The following is a 16,621-nucleotide window of genomic DNA, read 5'->3' on the forward strand; positions in this document are numbered from 1 at the left end:
CTAGTTGCCTTCCTTCTAGTCTTGCACTGCTAAATTAGGGACAGGTAGCGCAGATAGCCCTCGTGTAGCTTTGCGCGAAATTCAAAAACAAACAAACAAATACTCTAGTTTATTAGACCCAAATCAAACATAAGTATGTGTAGATAGCCCTTGTGTAGCTTTCGGTGAAAACAGCGTTCATATATATCCACAGTATTTTAATTTATAACTCAGAATTTTACTCTTCATATCAAGTTTTACACTTTTAAAAAATAAAATAATTTCCTATATGATTCTTTCCTTACGTCTTAACATTATAGCTAATGGCTGAGAACGTGAAACACAGATTTTTAAGTGGTTGAGACAACAAGGCTTTCTTAAAACTCTGAAGTATAATTAATTAAATTATTCAATTCATAATTAAAATTAATTTCTTACCTTGAAAAGTTGTTCATCATTTTCATCGAAAACAAGACCATCAGTTCGATTGATTATCGTAGCGACCCCTATATAGCAAATATATTTGTTATAGTAACATTCTAAACTCGGTTACGCTGCAATACGGTGTCACAACTTGTTGTTCATCTTTTATTCAAACTGTTTTGATTTAATATTTATTTCATATATTTTTAATACTGTTTTACACAACAGAATGCTGCTGCTTTTAAATGAAAATGTGATATTCTAAAAATTAAATATATTCTGAAAGTCTAAGAAAGGATAATTATCACAAAATCACCCGGAAATTACGAACCACGTGCATACCTATTATCCTGTAATCCCTGTCTCTGATAGGCATGCATAAGAGTGACCGGATGTGACGACCAGATCCTTCAGGTATCTGGATAAGGATTCGACATATATACAGGAATATACAAAATACAAAAGGGTAGAATTAAACCAGTTACTATTTACAATAACTTGAACGTACACTTTTCGTGATAATAAATTGTTAATGATCGAGATTATATGATCTACCAGTGTAAGTTTAAAAATGTTGAAAATCTCAATTTATATTCGTTTTTTTTTACGTTAATCAAGTGTTTTGTTACTGTTTCCTAGTTTAATATTAACTTCTCATCAAAGTAAGTCACTTACACAGATGACAACTACAAATATATACCTAGTAATTAACATTGCTGTTTAATATAATGTCCAGGGTGTTTCATCAGTTGGGTACCTTCGCTGCTCATAATATTTTCAACCGTAAAACCAATAACATCTTATGAGGATTAGCCATCCCACGAGGCTTAAGTTAGTCCTAAGTCTATATACTGAGCTAACAGCGCAGAAATGTCATTGTAATAAAATAACAGACAAACAGTTGAATCAGAGATAACACAAGATAAAAGTAGATATATTAAATGTTATAACTAAAAATCTGGAAAATTATCACTTTTCTAGGTCAATGTCCAAGTAAAAATTCCCGCACCATTGCAAGTTGTACTTTGCTTGGCCACTTTAGTAGATTGAGGTTAGTTCTAAACCAATAAGCCGAATTAAAAATCTGAAATTAACAAGAATTATCTTAAGTATAATAGCCAATACTGCTGATCTGCCAATACTCCTGATTTGATAAAAGTAACCTAGAGATAAGAAGTGAAACTAATTTATCGATAGTGTTGTAATATAAATGATACTTCTGACCATAAAATCTGTTACTAGGCTGCGAAAAGGGAGGTTTAAACTGTGGTATTCCGCTCAATGTAGTTCGTACTTTTAGTTCTACAAGCGTCACAAATATGACAGTGTTGTTGTCTTAGTATAAAGCTACACAAATGACTATCTGCACTCTGCGCAACACGAGGAATTGAACCTCGGATCTGTGCGTTGATAGTTCTTAGACTTATCACTGATAAGGTGGACATATGGCAATGAATCCTGCTAGGCGGCAGGTATTAGTAACTGGTTCCATTCTCTGGTCAGTTGTTCTAAATCAGGCATGACTGCCGTAACCTTGGGGTTGACTTGGGGTTTAAAACTGATAGAAGCGCGTGTTGCCCCATGTAATACAGTTGGGGTTTGGAGCTGACGAGCTCTGCTCGAATTTTTGCGATGCCACAAAATAGTCTCCGCACTTTAAGCTGTTGATGCGTTATAAAAACGACAGTTAACCCTTAACGTGGATGATGGATGTTAGGGTACTGCTGAGTGGCTGTTTTCCCTATGGTCGGTAACTTAAACTTCAGAACAACGGGATATAGCCTTACCATAAATATAAAATACAATATAAACAAAACTGTCTTTAATGCTTTTGGTTTCCCGCTGATACATCGGTACGTCTACAGATTTACAACGCTAAAATCAGGGTTTGAATTCCCGTCAGTGGACTCAGCAGATAGCTCAATGTGGCTTTGCTATAAGAAACACACACAGTAATGCTTTCGACTCTTCCCGGCTGTGCGTAGGTATATGTATGAAAGGAAATAACCAAATCTTTCTTTCCTTTGGTTGGTACTTCAACATTAAAGATTGGAACATAGCAAAGCCTGATGGTTATAACATTCCACTCACAATCTGCGAGTAACAGATCCGAACACCGTCACCGAACATACTTGCCATTTCATCCACGAGGGAAGGGCGTTCCATGTAACAATCAATCGCACCATTCGTTATTAACACGTAGCCCATCAGTTGGCTGTGGGTGGAGTTGACCAGCTAGCCTTCCACAATTAAAGACTGGTGTCGCAGATAGCCGTCGAGTACACTTGTACAAAATTCCCTTCAAGTTCCAAAACCATTCCGATTTTATTGGGTTTTTTTTAATGTTTTGCGTCAGTGTTTTCTCTTATTACAAATTTCAACGTTAAACGAATGAAGTGTTTATTACCAAATAAATTAAAATATAAGCGCACACAACTGTGAAAACAAATTAATTAATCAATGATTTAATTTTTATTTACTCTCGTGCACTTTACGCTCATAAAAAAACAACAACCCTAACTGGAAGGAAACATTGATTTCCTTAGAGGTTACTAATAATGAAGAATAAATATGAAAATCTTATATTCGAATGTGTCCTCCATTCGAAATAATCAATTTGTTAGCTCAAAAGTTATCAAGCTTCTGCAGCATCTAGAAATGCCTTTCTCTTCCGTATGTCTGTTCTCTTACTTGTCAAGAGAAATCGTCAACGCTCCTCTGAAATCCGCTCAGGAATAAAACGCCCCCTGAGAAGACAGCACGAAGTGTAAATCCCTTCTAACGAGATACAAAAGCTATTGTTGAGAGGTCTCTTCAAATTTAAAGAAGGAATGTTTAGACGTAAAAAGTTCACCGTAAAAAATATGAAAAGTCGATTTCTCTTATCTCATAAAACTCTTTACTCGGATAAGAATAGAAAGGTTTACAAAATATTATTATAATAACCGGATTGATTATGACCATAATACGGTTATTTAGAGAATGATTTTGTTTTTTACATTCGCAAGCACTCCGGCTCTTCCATCTCCAGTACCCAACACCATAATGATCACCATGGTAGGTAGTAATTGAAGTTATTACAATTTTCAAACTCTACTGGAGCCTTTGAGACATTTATTTCAAGTGTGTTCTTGGAAGAACAGCGATAACTCTGTGCACGTGTAATGCTGTAATATGTGGTTTGATTCTCTGCGGTAAACATGGCAGATATTTCAATGTAGCTGTCCGATTAAAACAAATTAAAATAGATGTAATTAGCCCTCATTTTGACTCCGCTTACGAAATCAGTGCCTTGTACTGTATGTCGCAAATATTAAATACTTTTCACAATAGTCAAACATATTATTTTCCTCATTTCTAAAACTATGAAACTATAATTCCAAGATGCGTCAGATTATTCGGAGAGTTATTTTAAAAGAAGCGAAGTAAAAACCCACATATCAACTGGGAGAGCATGCAACTTATTGAGGTTTAAAGAGCCAATCAAATAATTCAGTATAGTCAGGTTTTAGTTATATACACTTTTATAAAATTGGCTAAAAAAATCAATAACCACTCACTTTCATTCGCTTCCTAAAGTTCTATATAGAATGTTAGCGGATTTTTGTTTGTTTTTGGAATTTCGCGCAAAGCTACAAGAGGACTATCTGCGCTAGCCGTCCCTAATTTAGCAATGTAAGACTAGAGGGAAGGGAGCTAGTCATCACCACCCACCGCCATCTCTTGGGCTACTATTTTTCCAACGAAGAGTGGGGTTAACAGTAAAATTATAATGCCCCCACAGCTGAAAGGGCGAGCATATTTGGTGTGACGGGGATTCGAACCCGCGACACTCGGACTAGAAGGGAGGTTGCTGACTAGTTAAAACCACACACTGTGAACTCTTGGGCTACTCTTTTACCAACAAATGGGCTTACTTTATAACGCCCCAAAGCTGTAAGAGCAAGCATGTTTGGCGAAGGGGATTTCAACTCGTCCTCCGCGGACTGTGAGATAAGAGCTGTGATCACCAAGGCCTTTCCTATTGGATTGTTGATTTCAACACCAAGATACTTATCACATCCTTCAAACCGTATCTTATTGAGAATGAATAAAAGGGGGAAAATCAATAATGTTTACAAGGAAATAGAAATAAAGGTTTTAAAAAGTTATAATTGAAGTTATTGTAGTTGGACATTTTTTTAATAAAGCAATTGGCAAAATCGTCCAAGCATTCCTTTTGTTTTCGATCTAAAGATACTGTTGTCACACTCTGTGTTTATTCGAGTAATGACAGTCATCAAAACGTCAATAATTTATTTCGTTTATCACGAGTGCCTTAACCACGTGGCCGTGCCGGGCGTATTTGTGGAAACCTACCGTAGCCAGTTTTTACTCCTACGACTTCCACAACATCACAATAGAAAACTAACTAATGCAGACATCATTACTCATCTTTATGACTAACACGAGATGATGATGAAACCATCAATATAGGATAGGAACACAGTGCAGAACATTCACATTTAATTTTACTTCTTAAATAGGATAGCAGTCGGATGGTAACAAAATCCGCTTGTCTTCGGTTTGCACTAATTTTCATGAGTTATTTAAAGAAAAACTCTTTTCAACACCAGCATTTTCCTTTTTATATATCGATACATTGCTAGTAAGTGTTGTATGTAAAGTGATAAAGCGTGTGTGTGTTTCTTATAACAAAGCCACACCAGGGGAGTGAGTCCACCGAGGGGAATCGGTCCCCTGATTTTAGCGTTGTAAATCCGTAGACTTACCGTTGTACCAGCGGTGAACAAGTAATAAAGCTACACATATCTGTTCCATCTATTGGTCTTAGCTTCCCGTTAAATAATACACATTATAAGAAAACGTTTCCCACCCTCAACATTTTCACGTGTAGTAATAGGAGAAAAAAAACCACTAAAATCAGAGGTTCAATTCCCTTCGGTGGACTTAGTAAATAGCCCGATGTGGCTTTCCTTTAAGAAAACACACACGCACACAAAAGAAAAATATAACGAAAAATGCTACTGAAATCGTAAAAAAATAAGATTTGTTACCGTTGTGTAAACAGAATTATATTAGTTTTTATTTTTGTGTGTATTTCAAAAATATAGATTAAAATTATACTTTAGATGTTTAAACAAGTTGTAGCTCAGACATTTCTTCGTGAATTACTTAAGAGGTGTTTTATGTGAATCGTTACACCAGCTTGGGAAGGAAAGAGTCTCGCTTTACAAATGTGTTTGACACGAATACCCTCTTCCCGATCAATGTTCCATTTAATTTGTTTGTTTGTTTTAAATTTCGTGCAAAGCTACTCGAGGGCTATATGTGCTAGCCGTCCATAATTTAGCAGCGTGAGACTAGAGAGAAGGCAGCTAGTGGGATTGACCGTAACATTATAACGCCCCCACGGCTGAAAGGGCGAGCATGTTTAGCGCGACGGGGATGCGAACCCGCGATCCTCAGATCGACCATGATATTTTTATATATATAGCTCGTGCTATTTAGTTGTTGTTGTTTTATAACGTTGCTATCAAAGCCATTTCAAAGAAATGGACGAAATATCAAGTGTTTAACATAGAAACTTACAAACCACCACTAACACTAATATATCTCTCCGGAACGCGCACTTTTTACACTCTATAAGTTACATTTACAAGTAAAAAATCACTTTACTTCTCTATCACAGACTTAACCAATAGAAATGTGTGGGTGTTTTTCGTATAGCAAAGCCACAAAGGGCTATCTGCTCAGCCCACCGAGGGGAATCGAACACCTGATTTTAGCGTTGTAAATCCGGAGACATACCGCTGTACTAGCGGGGGGCAACCAATAGAAACCGAAACGTTTTAACTCCCTAGAATATGTCATTAAGTTAGCAGTTAGAAACGTTCATGTTTATTCTCTATAATAAATGTCATAAACACTTAGAATTCAAAATACGTTACATCTCTAGAAACCGAAATGTTTTACTTCTCCAAGATACTCATAAAGTTAACAGCCAGAAACTTTAATGTTTATTTCAATAATAAATGTAACAAAGTCAACCCGAAATATTTTACTGTCTAGGATTTGTCATAGATTTATAAGTACAACCTAAAAGTTGTACTTCTCCACGATTCTTCATAAAGTTAACAACTAGAAATGTTAACGTTTATGTCAATAACAAATGTCACAGAGTCAACCTGAAATATTAGGGCGTAGGGGCTGTCAAAGAATTCAACCCTTGACACCGATACACTTACCTTTCTAGGATCAGTGAGGTTAAGTACTTCTCCTGTGGCAGCAACTCGTTTGGCAAATCGAAGAAGAGCCGAAGAAATCTCGGGTTTCGTCGACGATACAGAACTAGAGTAGCAAACATGACGAAATATTTTATATTCGACGATATATATTTAGTGACGTAAATATATAAAACACAATAAAAACAAAAAAGGTTACAGTGAATCGTCCTCGACGTCTCTAAACATAAACATAAATCATTTCCTCGACTATAAAGTGTAAAATCACGACGTCTTTTGCCTTTTATCACAAAAATTCGCATGACATTTAAACAGCAAACTGTTACTGTAGCCTGAAGCAAAGATCTGCCATACACGTGTGAGATGTGATTTATGTTATCGTATTATACGAAGAACTCAGTATCCTTTCTGTGCGTGTATTTATTCTTTGGAAATCACAAAGTGTTGTAACTGTTATTTAACATTGTTTTATTTTAAGAGTGAAAACAAACACAAGAACTGACGTTTTGGGGCACAATGAAAGGTAAGATATTTATTATTAGTCAACTGGTTTCGATAACACAATTACCACCATCAGGATCATTGAAACTAGCTGGCTGTAAGATAAGAGATTTCAACCTTTCGTTTTACCAAAATCTTACGTTTCATTCGTTTCTATCTTAACATAGTAGCACAATACAACGTAAAATAAATTATTATTGTTTTATTTTGTTTGAAATTTCCTTATTCTTGCGATCTAACAAAAATTTATCAGAACCATGAAGCGCTAAGCCAATGGTTCATAAGATCTAAAATCGTATCGTGAAAAAAAAAAGACATTCGGTGTTAGATTCAAGGGTGGACACAGTCCACCCCCTTTTAGAACAGTGGACGCCGTCAAATCGCTATTTTATGGGGAAAAACTCCATATTTCATACTATTATCCGCAATACTCTTGAACATTAAGTTTTTTGGAAGGTTTGAATTTTGCTATTTTATCACGGTATTCAGTGATTCCACACAGTTCACTTACTAATTTATGCGGGAGTCTAACACTAGAGATATTAAACTTAATTCTCTGTGACACATCAAATCAGTTTAAACACGAATCAGTCTGCTGAAGTCTTCATAACACACCCAAGGAGTTAGAATTCATTTTATTATAACTAGCCAATTACTCGTGGCTCCAGTGCATTAGATCCGCGTGTAACGTATTCATGACGTCATATCTCCACCCTGAAAATGAAGAAAAATGAAGCTTTCCGTGACAGAAAACGAAAGCAAAATGGGAAACTCGTAACCCCGACTACACCCAAAATAAAAAATTCGCAAAGTATGAGGTTGCATATTGCTTAATAAAAACGTTTTTCCAGTATCATATAAGCAAGAATTCCATACTAGTATGATTTCTAACTAACCTCATCTCCGACGAGAATGGTATAAAAGGAGAAGAAGATAACTCAAATGTCCTTGAAAATTTCACGTCCTGCAAGAAATGTTAAAATATTAAAACACAGACTAGTTATGTTAATACAAAAATCAGCACGTAATTAACAGAAAAATGGAAGATGTAAAATTACTCATCTGGAAAACAGCTAAAGTCGTATATAAAAAAGAAATGTCAGAACCTTTTAAATAATATTTAAATAAATATCACTAAAATATATCGTATTTCATTCTGTGGGGATCGGATATTTTTCAGTATTTTTTTGAGTGAAATAACACCTCAATTAGAATATTTGACTTTTATGTTTGACTATATATTATACTTCAAGAAATATTCGACCCTTGACTTCATCAGATCTAACCCCGAATATAATGTTTTTATCGTAGTCATGATAACATGTTGCAAAACTGGGTTGTCATTACAGAATAGTCATTTGTTAGTCTAAGGCATGAAACGTGATATGCATACACAATTATTTTTTTTATCAAATATCCATGACTACTTATGTTAAAAGTCAAACAAGTGTATTTTCTGAAGCTAGCCGTAAATAAATAGTTCTAGTTATGTCAGTACAGACAGTTTACTAAATATATATATTTTTTTAAATACAGTATTGCGACACACAAACGCACATATATATCTATATATATAAATCTTAAATCTGGTATCTGTCAGAACGTTCGTCTGTCTCCCGTTTGAAAAGCTGTGCACACAGGAAAACTCAACATTCACTTTTGAAATGGCGTTTACGACAAATTTTATTTAACAAACAGTATATTCTACACTATACTGTTAGGAATTAATTACACTATCATTCACATTTCAAAGTGTGAGATAAGTCAAAAATAAAAGTGTAGATTTACCCTATGTTATTGTGTAGCGGCTCTTAGCATGACTGAAATGCTAACAGCTATTTCTTCGTAGTGAGTTGTACAAGTAGCCCATAGTTGTGAGTGAAACCAAGAGTCCAACACAATTAACCTCTTAAAGTCCATGAAATAATATAAATTAGTAGATTAACTGACACTTTTCTCATCAGTATGGATGGGTACTTTTGTTAGATTAACTTAAATTTGTCACGTCACTGGGGACTTTTGCTTATTGTCTGTATTTAATACTTACAATAATTACTAATGCATGCCGTATAGTACGGCGATACAAAGATGAGAAAAAAGTTTAGTCATGTGCTTTTCTCTCAAGAAATTAAGAAAACTTCTTGCAAACCTCGCCATCAGCTCCCTCGTGAAGAAGTAAAACGGCTGCTCTTTCACATTTCACCAACCGTTGCGCCCTCTGCATAATTTTGAGAATTACTTTTTCTGGAGATGTCTGCTCTTCAAACAAATCATGGACGACCTCCAACAGCGACTAACAAAAATTACAAAAACATTTTGTTTAATTGAATATATTTGATCGTTCCGGAGTTTCGTCACATAAATCCGAAACGACAAAGATAAGTCGGAAATTTATTATAATATAATGTTTTTCATCCAGTTTTTGATAGCATAGAGACTTATAAGTAAATCAACCCTTAATATTTTATTTTGTTTTCACAAAGTACGTTTTTCAGTCGTTTGGTCTTATCGACTCTGGTACTTTGGGATTCGAAACAGCTCTTTTTTAATATCTTAAAAGCTTCGAATAAAGGAAAAACAGTTTAGAAGTACGTCTTGACGTCAAAGAAAGTAATAATTTATTATCTTACCCTGTTTCTTTCGTACTCCTTCTGGGACAGTTCAAAAAGACGAGCATTGGTTAGGGCAATTCCACAAAACTCTAAATACGCCTTGGCGAGCTGAAATATATATATCCAACAGTTTCAGTTGTAGAGTTTATCATTGCTTTAGCAATCTGCACTCGTCGTCTGAAGAGTGTATAACAGCGACGTAACTTTCTCAAAGGGTTAAATGTGATAACAATAACCATTTATTTACAAAATGAATACTCGAATCTTTATTTAGCAGCACAAAGTAATGTCATAATAAGCTACAAGAAAGTATTATATAAAAAAAAATGTATATAGACAAACAAAAATGCTCACAATACAGCTTAATATTCGACTTCTAACACCATTGTCGCTAGGATCCCTGGGGTATATTCATTCGCCATACTTCCTGTCATGACATATACCAATTATAGATATGAAGTGTTTTATTTCATATTTCTAAGTATACCTTTTCGAGATACCCACTTGAAATATGATCATAGAATAATTAGATTATCAGAAAAGACAAATTTGTAAGACATAAAAAATTGGTAAAAGGTAATTTAGGTGCATTAAATTTAAATATTTTTGTTACTAATCCATATTTTAACCCTTTGACCTTCAAAATGGCCACCAATATTAACGTGCCACATTTTACGTATTAGAATAGTAAATTTTGCTAAAGGACAGTAACAATAGGTTTTTAATATAATTTTGACCTGCCGAGTCCAAATGTCCTTGTAACCAACCTGTATTTTAACTCATTGCTCCTTAACTCTTTAATTACGACCTGGGTACATTGCACCCAGCCCATGACCACCAAGAAATGAAATAATGTATAATACTATAATCTGAATTATAAACTACGATTTAATGCTGAGGTTATTGACGCATATTCCTATAATAGTATGTCATTAAAATGTTGGCTGTAAGTCAATGAATGTGATGACATGTCCTCTGACATCCGTTAGCTATAGTAGCAGGAATAATATAAAAATAAATAATTATCAAAAAATTTAAATTAAAGAAAGTAGAAGCACGTGTGTCGGCTAACATAAATAAAAGTAGATAGGCCCGGCATGACCAGGTGTTAAGACACTCGACTTGTAACCTGAAGGTCAAGGGTTCTAATCCCCGTCACACCAAACATGCTCGCCTTTTCAGCCATGGGGCATTATAATGTGACGCTTAATCCGACCATTCGTTGATAAAAGAGCATCCCAAGAGTTAGCGGTGGGTAGTGATGACTAGTTGCCTTCCTTCTAGTCTTGCAATGCTAAATTAGGGACAGCCAGTACAGATCGCCCTCGCGTAGCTTTGCGCGAAATTTAGAAACAAACAAACGATAAAAGTAGATACATCGTCTTCACTCATATTGGAATATTTGTAACTAAAGTTAAAATATCTTCGCGAGGATGGTAAAAGGGGATCGACATCTAATAATCCTGGGATGCAGCTGTCAAATATGAGATATATTTGTTTGTTTGTTTTTTAATTTCGCGCAAAGCTACTCGAGGGCTATCTGCGCTAATCGTCCCCAATTTAGCAGTGTAAGACTAGAGGGAAGGCAGCTACTCATCACCACCCACCGCAAACGCTTGGGCTACTCTGTTACCAACGCATAGTGGGATTGGCTGTCACATTATAACGCCCCCACTGCTGAAAAGGCGAGCATGTTTGGTGTGACGGGGATTCGAATCCGCGACGACCCTGGGATTACGAGTCGAATGCCTTAACACACTTGGCCATGCCGGGGCCGTGAGAATGTAATGATGTGCTTTAATATCTACTTCCTTAAATAGTATGCTCTAAGCCAAAGATGGATGTCATTCAGTCAAGGGCTTCTTTGTATTTTATATCTTTCAATTTTTCTCATTCATGTAATAAAAGAACTATGGCCATGTACAAAGCAAACTGCTCCAAAGTGTGTTTAATCAATATGGAATCCAAACATTTAAGCAAATACACCTACTTCCACACACACACACGAAAAAATCAAAACAGGCGATACTACATCTTAAGTTCAGTATTTTTAGGATGGATCAAACGTTTAATAATCCTATCTTTTTGTCTTCTTCAGTGAACTGTGGATCAAACGTTTAGTAATCCTACCTTTTCGTCTTCTTCAGTGAACTGTGGATCAAACGTTTAGTAATCCTACCTTTTCGTCTTCTTCAGTGAACTATGGATCAAACGTTTAGTAATCCTACCTTTTCGTCTTCTTCAGTGAACTGCAGATCAAACGTTTAATAATCCTACCTTTTCGTCTTCTTCAGTGAACTGTGGATCAAACGTTTAGTAATCCTACCTCTTCGTCTTCTTCAGTGAACTATGGATCAAACGTTTAGTAATCCTACCTTTTCGTCTTCTTCAGTGAACTGCGGATCAAACGTTTAGTAATCCTACCTTTTCGTCTTCTGCAGTGAACTGTGGATCAAACGTTTAATAATCCTACCTTTTCGTCTTCTTCAGTGAACTATGGATCAAACGTTTAGTAATCCTACCTTTTCGTCTTCTTCAGTGAACTATGGATCAAACGTTTAGTAATCCTACCTTTTCGTTTTCTTCAGTGAACTGTGGATCAAACGTTTAGTAATCCTACCTTTTCGTCTTCTTCAGTGAACTGCAGATCAAACGTTTAATAATCCTACCTTTTCGTCTTCTTCAGTGAACTGTGGATCAAACGTTTAGTAATCCTACCTCTTCGTCTTCTTCAGTGAACTATGGATCAAACGTTTAGTAATCCTACCTTTTCGTCTTCTTCAGTGAACTGCGGATCAAACGTTTAGTAATCCTACCTTTTCGTCTTCTGCAGTGAACTGTGGATCAAACGTTTAATAATCCTACCTTTTCGTCTTCTTCAGTGAACTATGGATCAAACGTTTAGTAATCCTACCTTTTCGTCTTCTTCAGTGAACTATGGATCAAACGTTTAGTAATCCTACCTTTTCGTCTTCTTCAGTGAACTATGGATCAAACGTTTAGTAATCCTACCTTTTCGTTTTCTTCAGTGAACTGTGGATCAAACGTTTAGTAATCCTACCTTTTCGTCTTCTTCAGTGAACTGCGGATCAAACGTTTAGTAATCCTACCTTTTCGTCTTCTTCAGTGAACTATGGATCAAACGTTTAGTAATCCTACCTTTTCGTATTCTTCAGTGAACTGTGGATCAAACGTTTAGTAATCCTACCTTTTCGTCTTCTTCAGTGAACTGCGGATCAAACGTTTAGTAATCCTACCTTTTCGTCTTCTTCAGTGAACTATGGATCAAACGTTTAGTAATCCTACCTTTTCGTCTTCTTCAGTGAACTGTGGATCAAACGTTTAGTAATCCTACCTTTTCGTCTTCTGCAGTGAACTGTGGATCAAACGTTTAATAATCCTACCTTTTCGTCTTCTTCAGTGAACTGCGGATCAAACGTTTAATAATCCTACCTTTTCGTCTTCTTCAGTGAACTGCGGATCAAACGTTTAGTAATCCTACCTTTTCGTCTTCTTCAGTGAACTGTGGATCAAACGTTTAATAATCCTACCTTTTCGTCTTCTTCAGTGAACTGCGGATCAAACGTTTAGTAATCCTACCTTTTCGTCTTCTTCAGTGAACTGTGGATCAAACGTTTAATAATCCTACCTTTTCGTCTTCTTCAGTGAACTGCGGATCAAACGTTTAGTAATCCTACCTTTTCGTCTTCTGCAGTGAACTGTGGATCAAACGTTTAGTAATCCTACCTTTTCGTCTTCTTCAGTGAACTATGGATCAAACGTTTAGTAATCCTACCTTTTCGTCTTCTTCAGTGAACTATGGATCAAACGTTTAGTAATCCTACCTTTTCGTCTTCTTCAGTGAACTGCGGATCAAACGTTTAGTAATCCTACCTTTTCGTCTTCTTCAGTGAACTGCGGATCAAACGTTTAGTAATCCTACCTTTTCGTCTTCTTCAGTGAACTATGGATCAAACGTTTAGTAATCCTACCTTTTCGTCTTCTTCAGTGAACTGTGGATCAAAGTTTAATAATCCTACCTTTTCGTCTTCTTCAGTGAACTGCGGATCAAACGTTTAGTAATCCTACCTTTTCGTCTTCTTCAGTGAACTGCGGATCAAACGTTTAGTAATCCTACCTTTTCGTCTTCTTCAGTGAACTGTTGCTCGCCATTTTGAAGATTTTTGTTTAGAGCTTGGGCAACGCCAATAATCTCGTCATCAGCATTTCTGATGGGCATACAAAGTAACGTGTCTGTTGTGTAGCCACGTATCTTATCAACCTCGTCATTATACCTTGGATCCTACAGTTAGAGCAGATTTAGCCTGTTATTGTCATGGTAATGTTTTATAAAATACTCTTGACAACAGGTGTACGTATTCTCGAGTAAAGAAAATGAAACAATATATTCTACATTAATGGTTAAACTAATTAATCGTCTAATGCATACTGCAATACAATGTTAATAATAAGTAATAATTCTTTTAACTACATTAGCCGTTGTTAAAAATATTTTTAGAATTTCCTTGAATAAGTAATCTGATTACTTTAATAAAATATTTCTTCTACGGTCTAAACTCAATGAGTGCGTTATTAAACTCAATATAACCTTCACTTCTTAGGACTATCTGCTTTTAACAAAATAATCCCAAGAAAAGTAATGCAGTAAAGTAAACTATTTTAATAATTTCTAGGTTAAAAAAGTTAAATCACGACATTACCTCATTAGTATTCGTTAGATTCACTGTCTCCCCCGTGTTTGCCACGTGACCTATGATTCCAGTGCCCCATGGGACTTTGATTTCATCGTCCTTTCCTGAACCAGGTAAAAAAATGCCTGTTCCACAGTGCACATCGAATACCTTAGAGACCAGCATTTTCCTGTTTTTCGGTCCTTCAATAACATATAAAGACGCACAGTCACTGTCCAAAAGTACAGCCAAGTTGGTAATAATTTTCTGGGTCAGACTCTTAACGTCTAGGTCATGGGCTATTTCTTGAACACTTTCCAAGAAGAACTGTCTTTCATTTAAAAATCGAAGTTCGCGTTTTGATTCCACCCCTTTCGATGGTAATCTAGGTATTCGAACTTTGGATTCAATGAGGAGATTTAGAATATGAATAGATCGAGAAGGTAGAGAAAGAAACCTCCTGAAATCTCTGAGACTGTTTCTCCTCGCGTGGGTTGGGCTATCGGCACTCTGGCTGATTGGCTCGGAGTTCCGAAATACGTTTTTCTTCTTTGAGCGAGCGAAATTCTGGCGAAGGAACTTTTTTGACTTCGAACGTCGACTTGTCATTAGTTCTGGTCCGTCACTGAAATAACCGGAAGTTTTTTCCACGGGCGACTGTTCGTCACTAATGACTAGTGTGTCGGAGTTCCGTCGTGAGCTGATGTATTCGCGAATGGATAAAAAACCATGCGTCATCAGCCATCGGTTGATAAAAGTAATATCCACTTTCTGAAGGAAGTAATCAGCTGCGATTTCATGATGTCTATCCAACCATTCTTCTACTTCTGTGAATGATAAATTACTTACGTTGCATCTGGGCGCTGGACGTTTCTCGTCACAAAGAACAGCAATCTGATCTTCAGATGACATTTGGTCATCGTCACACGTTACTTCTAATCGCCACGATGGCATCGAGGTCATTTATTTTCTTCTTGGCTGGGTCAACAAGTATTAGAAGGAATTATTAGGGATGGTCTGTTGGTTTGTTTTGTTTGTAACGTTCATTTCCTATAATATAGAAAAATCAAAATTCACAATCACCAATGTGAACATCGGTAACTGTAACGATGTGTTTTAATATCTACTTCCACGAAATATATCTTTAGTCCCTAAAGATGACTTATCATTCTAATCAGCGATTCACTAAGTATTAAAATAAAGATGGCGGCAAGTGTTTTGTTTGTTTGTTTTGAAATTCGCGCAAATCTACACGAGGGCTATCTGCGCTAGCCGTCCTTAACTAATCAATGTAAGACTAGTCACCACCACCCACCTCCAGCTCTTGGGTTACTCTTTAACCAACGAATAATGGGGTTAACTGTCACACGGTTGACAGGCTAGCATGTTTGGGAAAAAGAAAATTCGAACCCACCACCCTCAGATTGCGAATCAAGCGCCTCAACCACCTGGTCATACCGAGTCAGGTAGAATTTTAGTATAATTTTTGTATATAATACCTTTTTTCAGTAAGAAACATATGTTATTTAACATCTCTAATAGCACAAAATATTTTACAACAGACAGCTAATAAGTCTTAAATGTTCAATAGTTCTTTTTTCTATCTCATCACAGTAATTCTATTTGGCTTTCTGATGTTCAAGATAGATAGTTACACTGACTAAGGTATCTGTTAGATAAATCTTTATTTAATAGCACCATCAGCGTCAGCGAGAAAACTTTCAACAGGAAGTAATGAGACACGTGATGTTTTCCAGGAAGAGAAACAGTGCGTAATGGCTTGCCAAAAGAATGCTCATGAATATGGCAGAACATGTTTTTATACACGATTTAAGTCAAGAAAGTCAAAAGATCAAAACGACTGTTTTCGTTTAACATATCAATATATATACATATGAAACATATTAAAGATAGAAATTCTTTATAAAAAGAAAAAGGTTTTCCCTTATGGCAATTATTAGGAACAACTAAAGTTTTAATTACAATAAGCAATGAAATTATCCTGAATCATGTAAAAAGGAGGTGATAGTTACAACGATACAGAAAGTCTATGTTGGGACAGCGGTAAGTTTAAGGACACACTAAAATCCGGGGTTCGATTCTCCGCGGTGGGCACAGCAGATAGTCCAATGTCGCTTTGCTTAGTAAAACAAACACAAACAACATATTT

The 16,621-nt window shown here is 36.0% G+C and overlaps 1 protein-coding gene across 5 annotated transcripts in view; it reads right to left on the minus strand.

Moving 5' to 3' along the window:
* The window catches only part of LOC143231836 (dual 3',5'-cyclic-AMP and -GMP phosphodiesterase 11A-like), a 91,626-nt gene that overhangs the window by 18,130 nt on the left and 56,875 nt on the right, over positions 1-16,621 (minus strand). For all 5 annotated transcript variants that reach the window (XM_076466512.1, XM_076466514.1, XM_076466511.1 and 2 more), the window contains exons 2-9: positions 14,482-15,501; positions 13,899-14,063; positions 9,779-9,868; positions 9,298-9,441; positions 8,045-8,112; positions 6,651-6,753; positions 745-820; positions 418-485 (exon numbers count right to left, since the gene is read on the minus strand). In XM_076466512.1, the coding sequence (XP_076322627.1) occupies positions 418-485; positions 745-820; positions 6,651-6,753; positions 8,045-8,112; positions 9,298-9,441; positions 9,779-9,868; positions 13,899-14,063; positions 14,482-15,414 (1,647 nt within the window). In that variant the 5' untranslated portion in view covers positions 15,415-15,501. The remainder of the gene's footprint in view (positions 1-417; positions 486-744; positions 821-6,650; positions 6,754-8,044; positions 8,113-9,297; positions 9,442-9,778; positions 9,869-13,898; positions 14,064-14,481; positions 15,502-16,621) is intronic.

This window comes from Tachypleus tridentatus, chromosome 11 (genome assembly GCF_004210375.1).
Source record: "Tachypleus tridentatus isolate NWPU-2018 chromosome 11, ASM421037v1, whole genome shotgun sequence".
Classification (NCBI taxonomy): domain Eukaryota; kingdom Metazoa; phylum Arthropoda; class Merostomata; order Xiphosura; family Limulidae; genus Tachypleus; species Tachypleus tridentatus.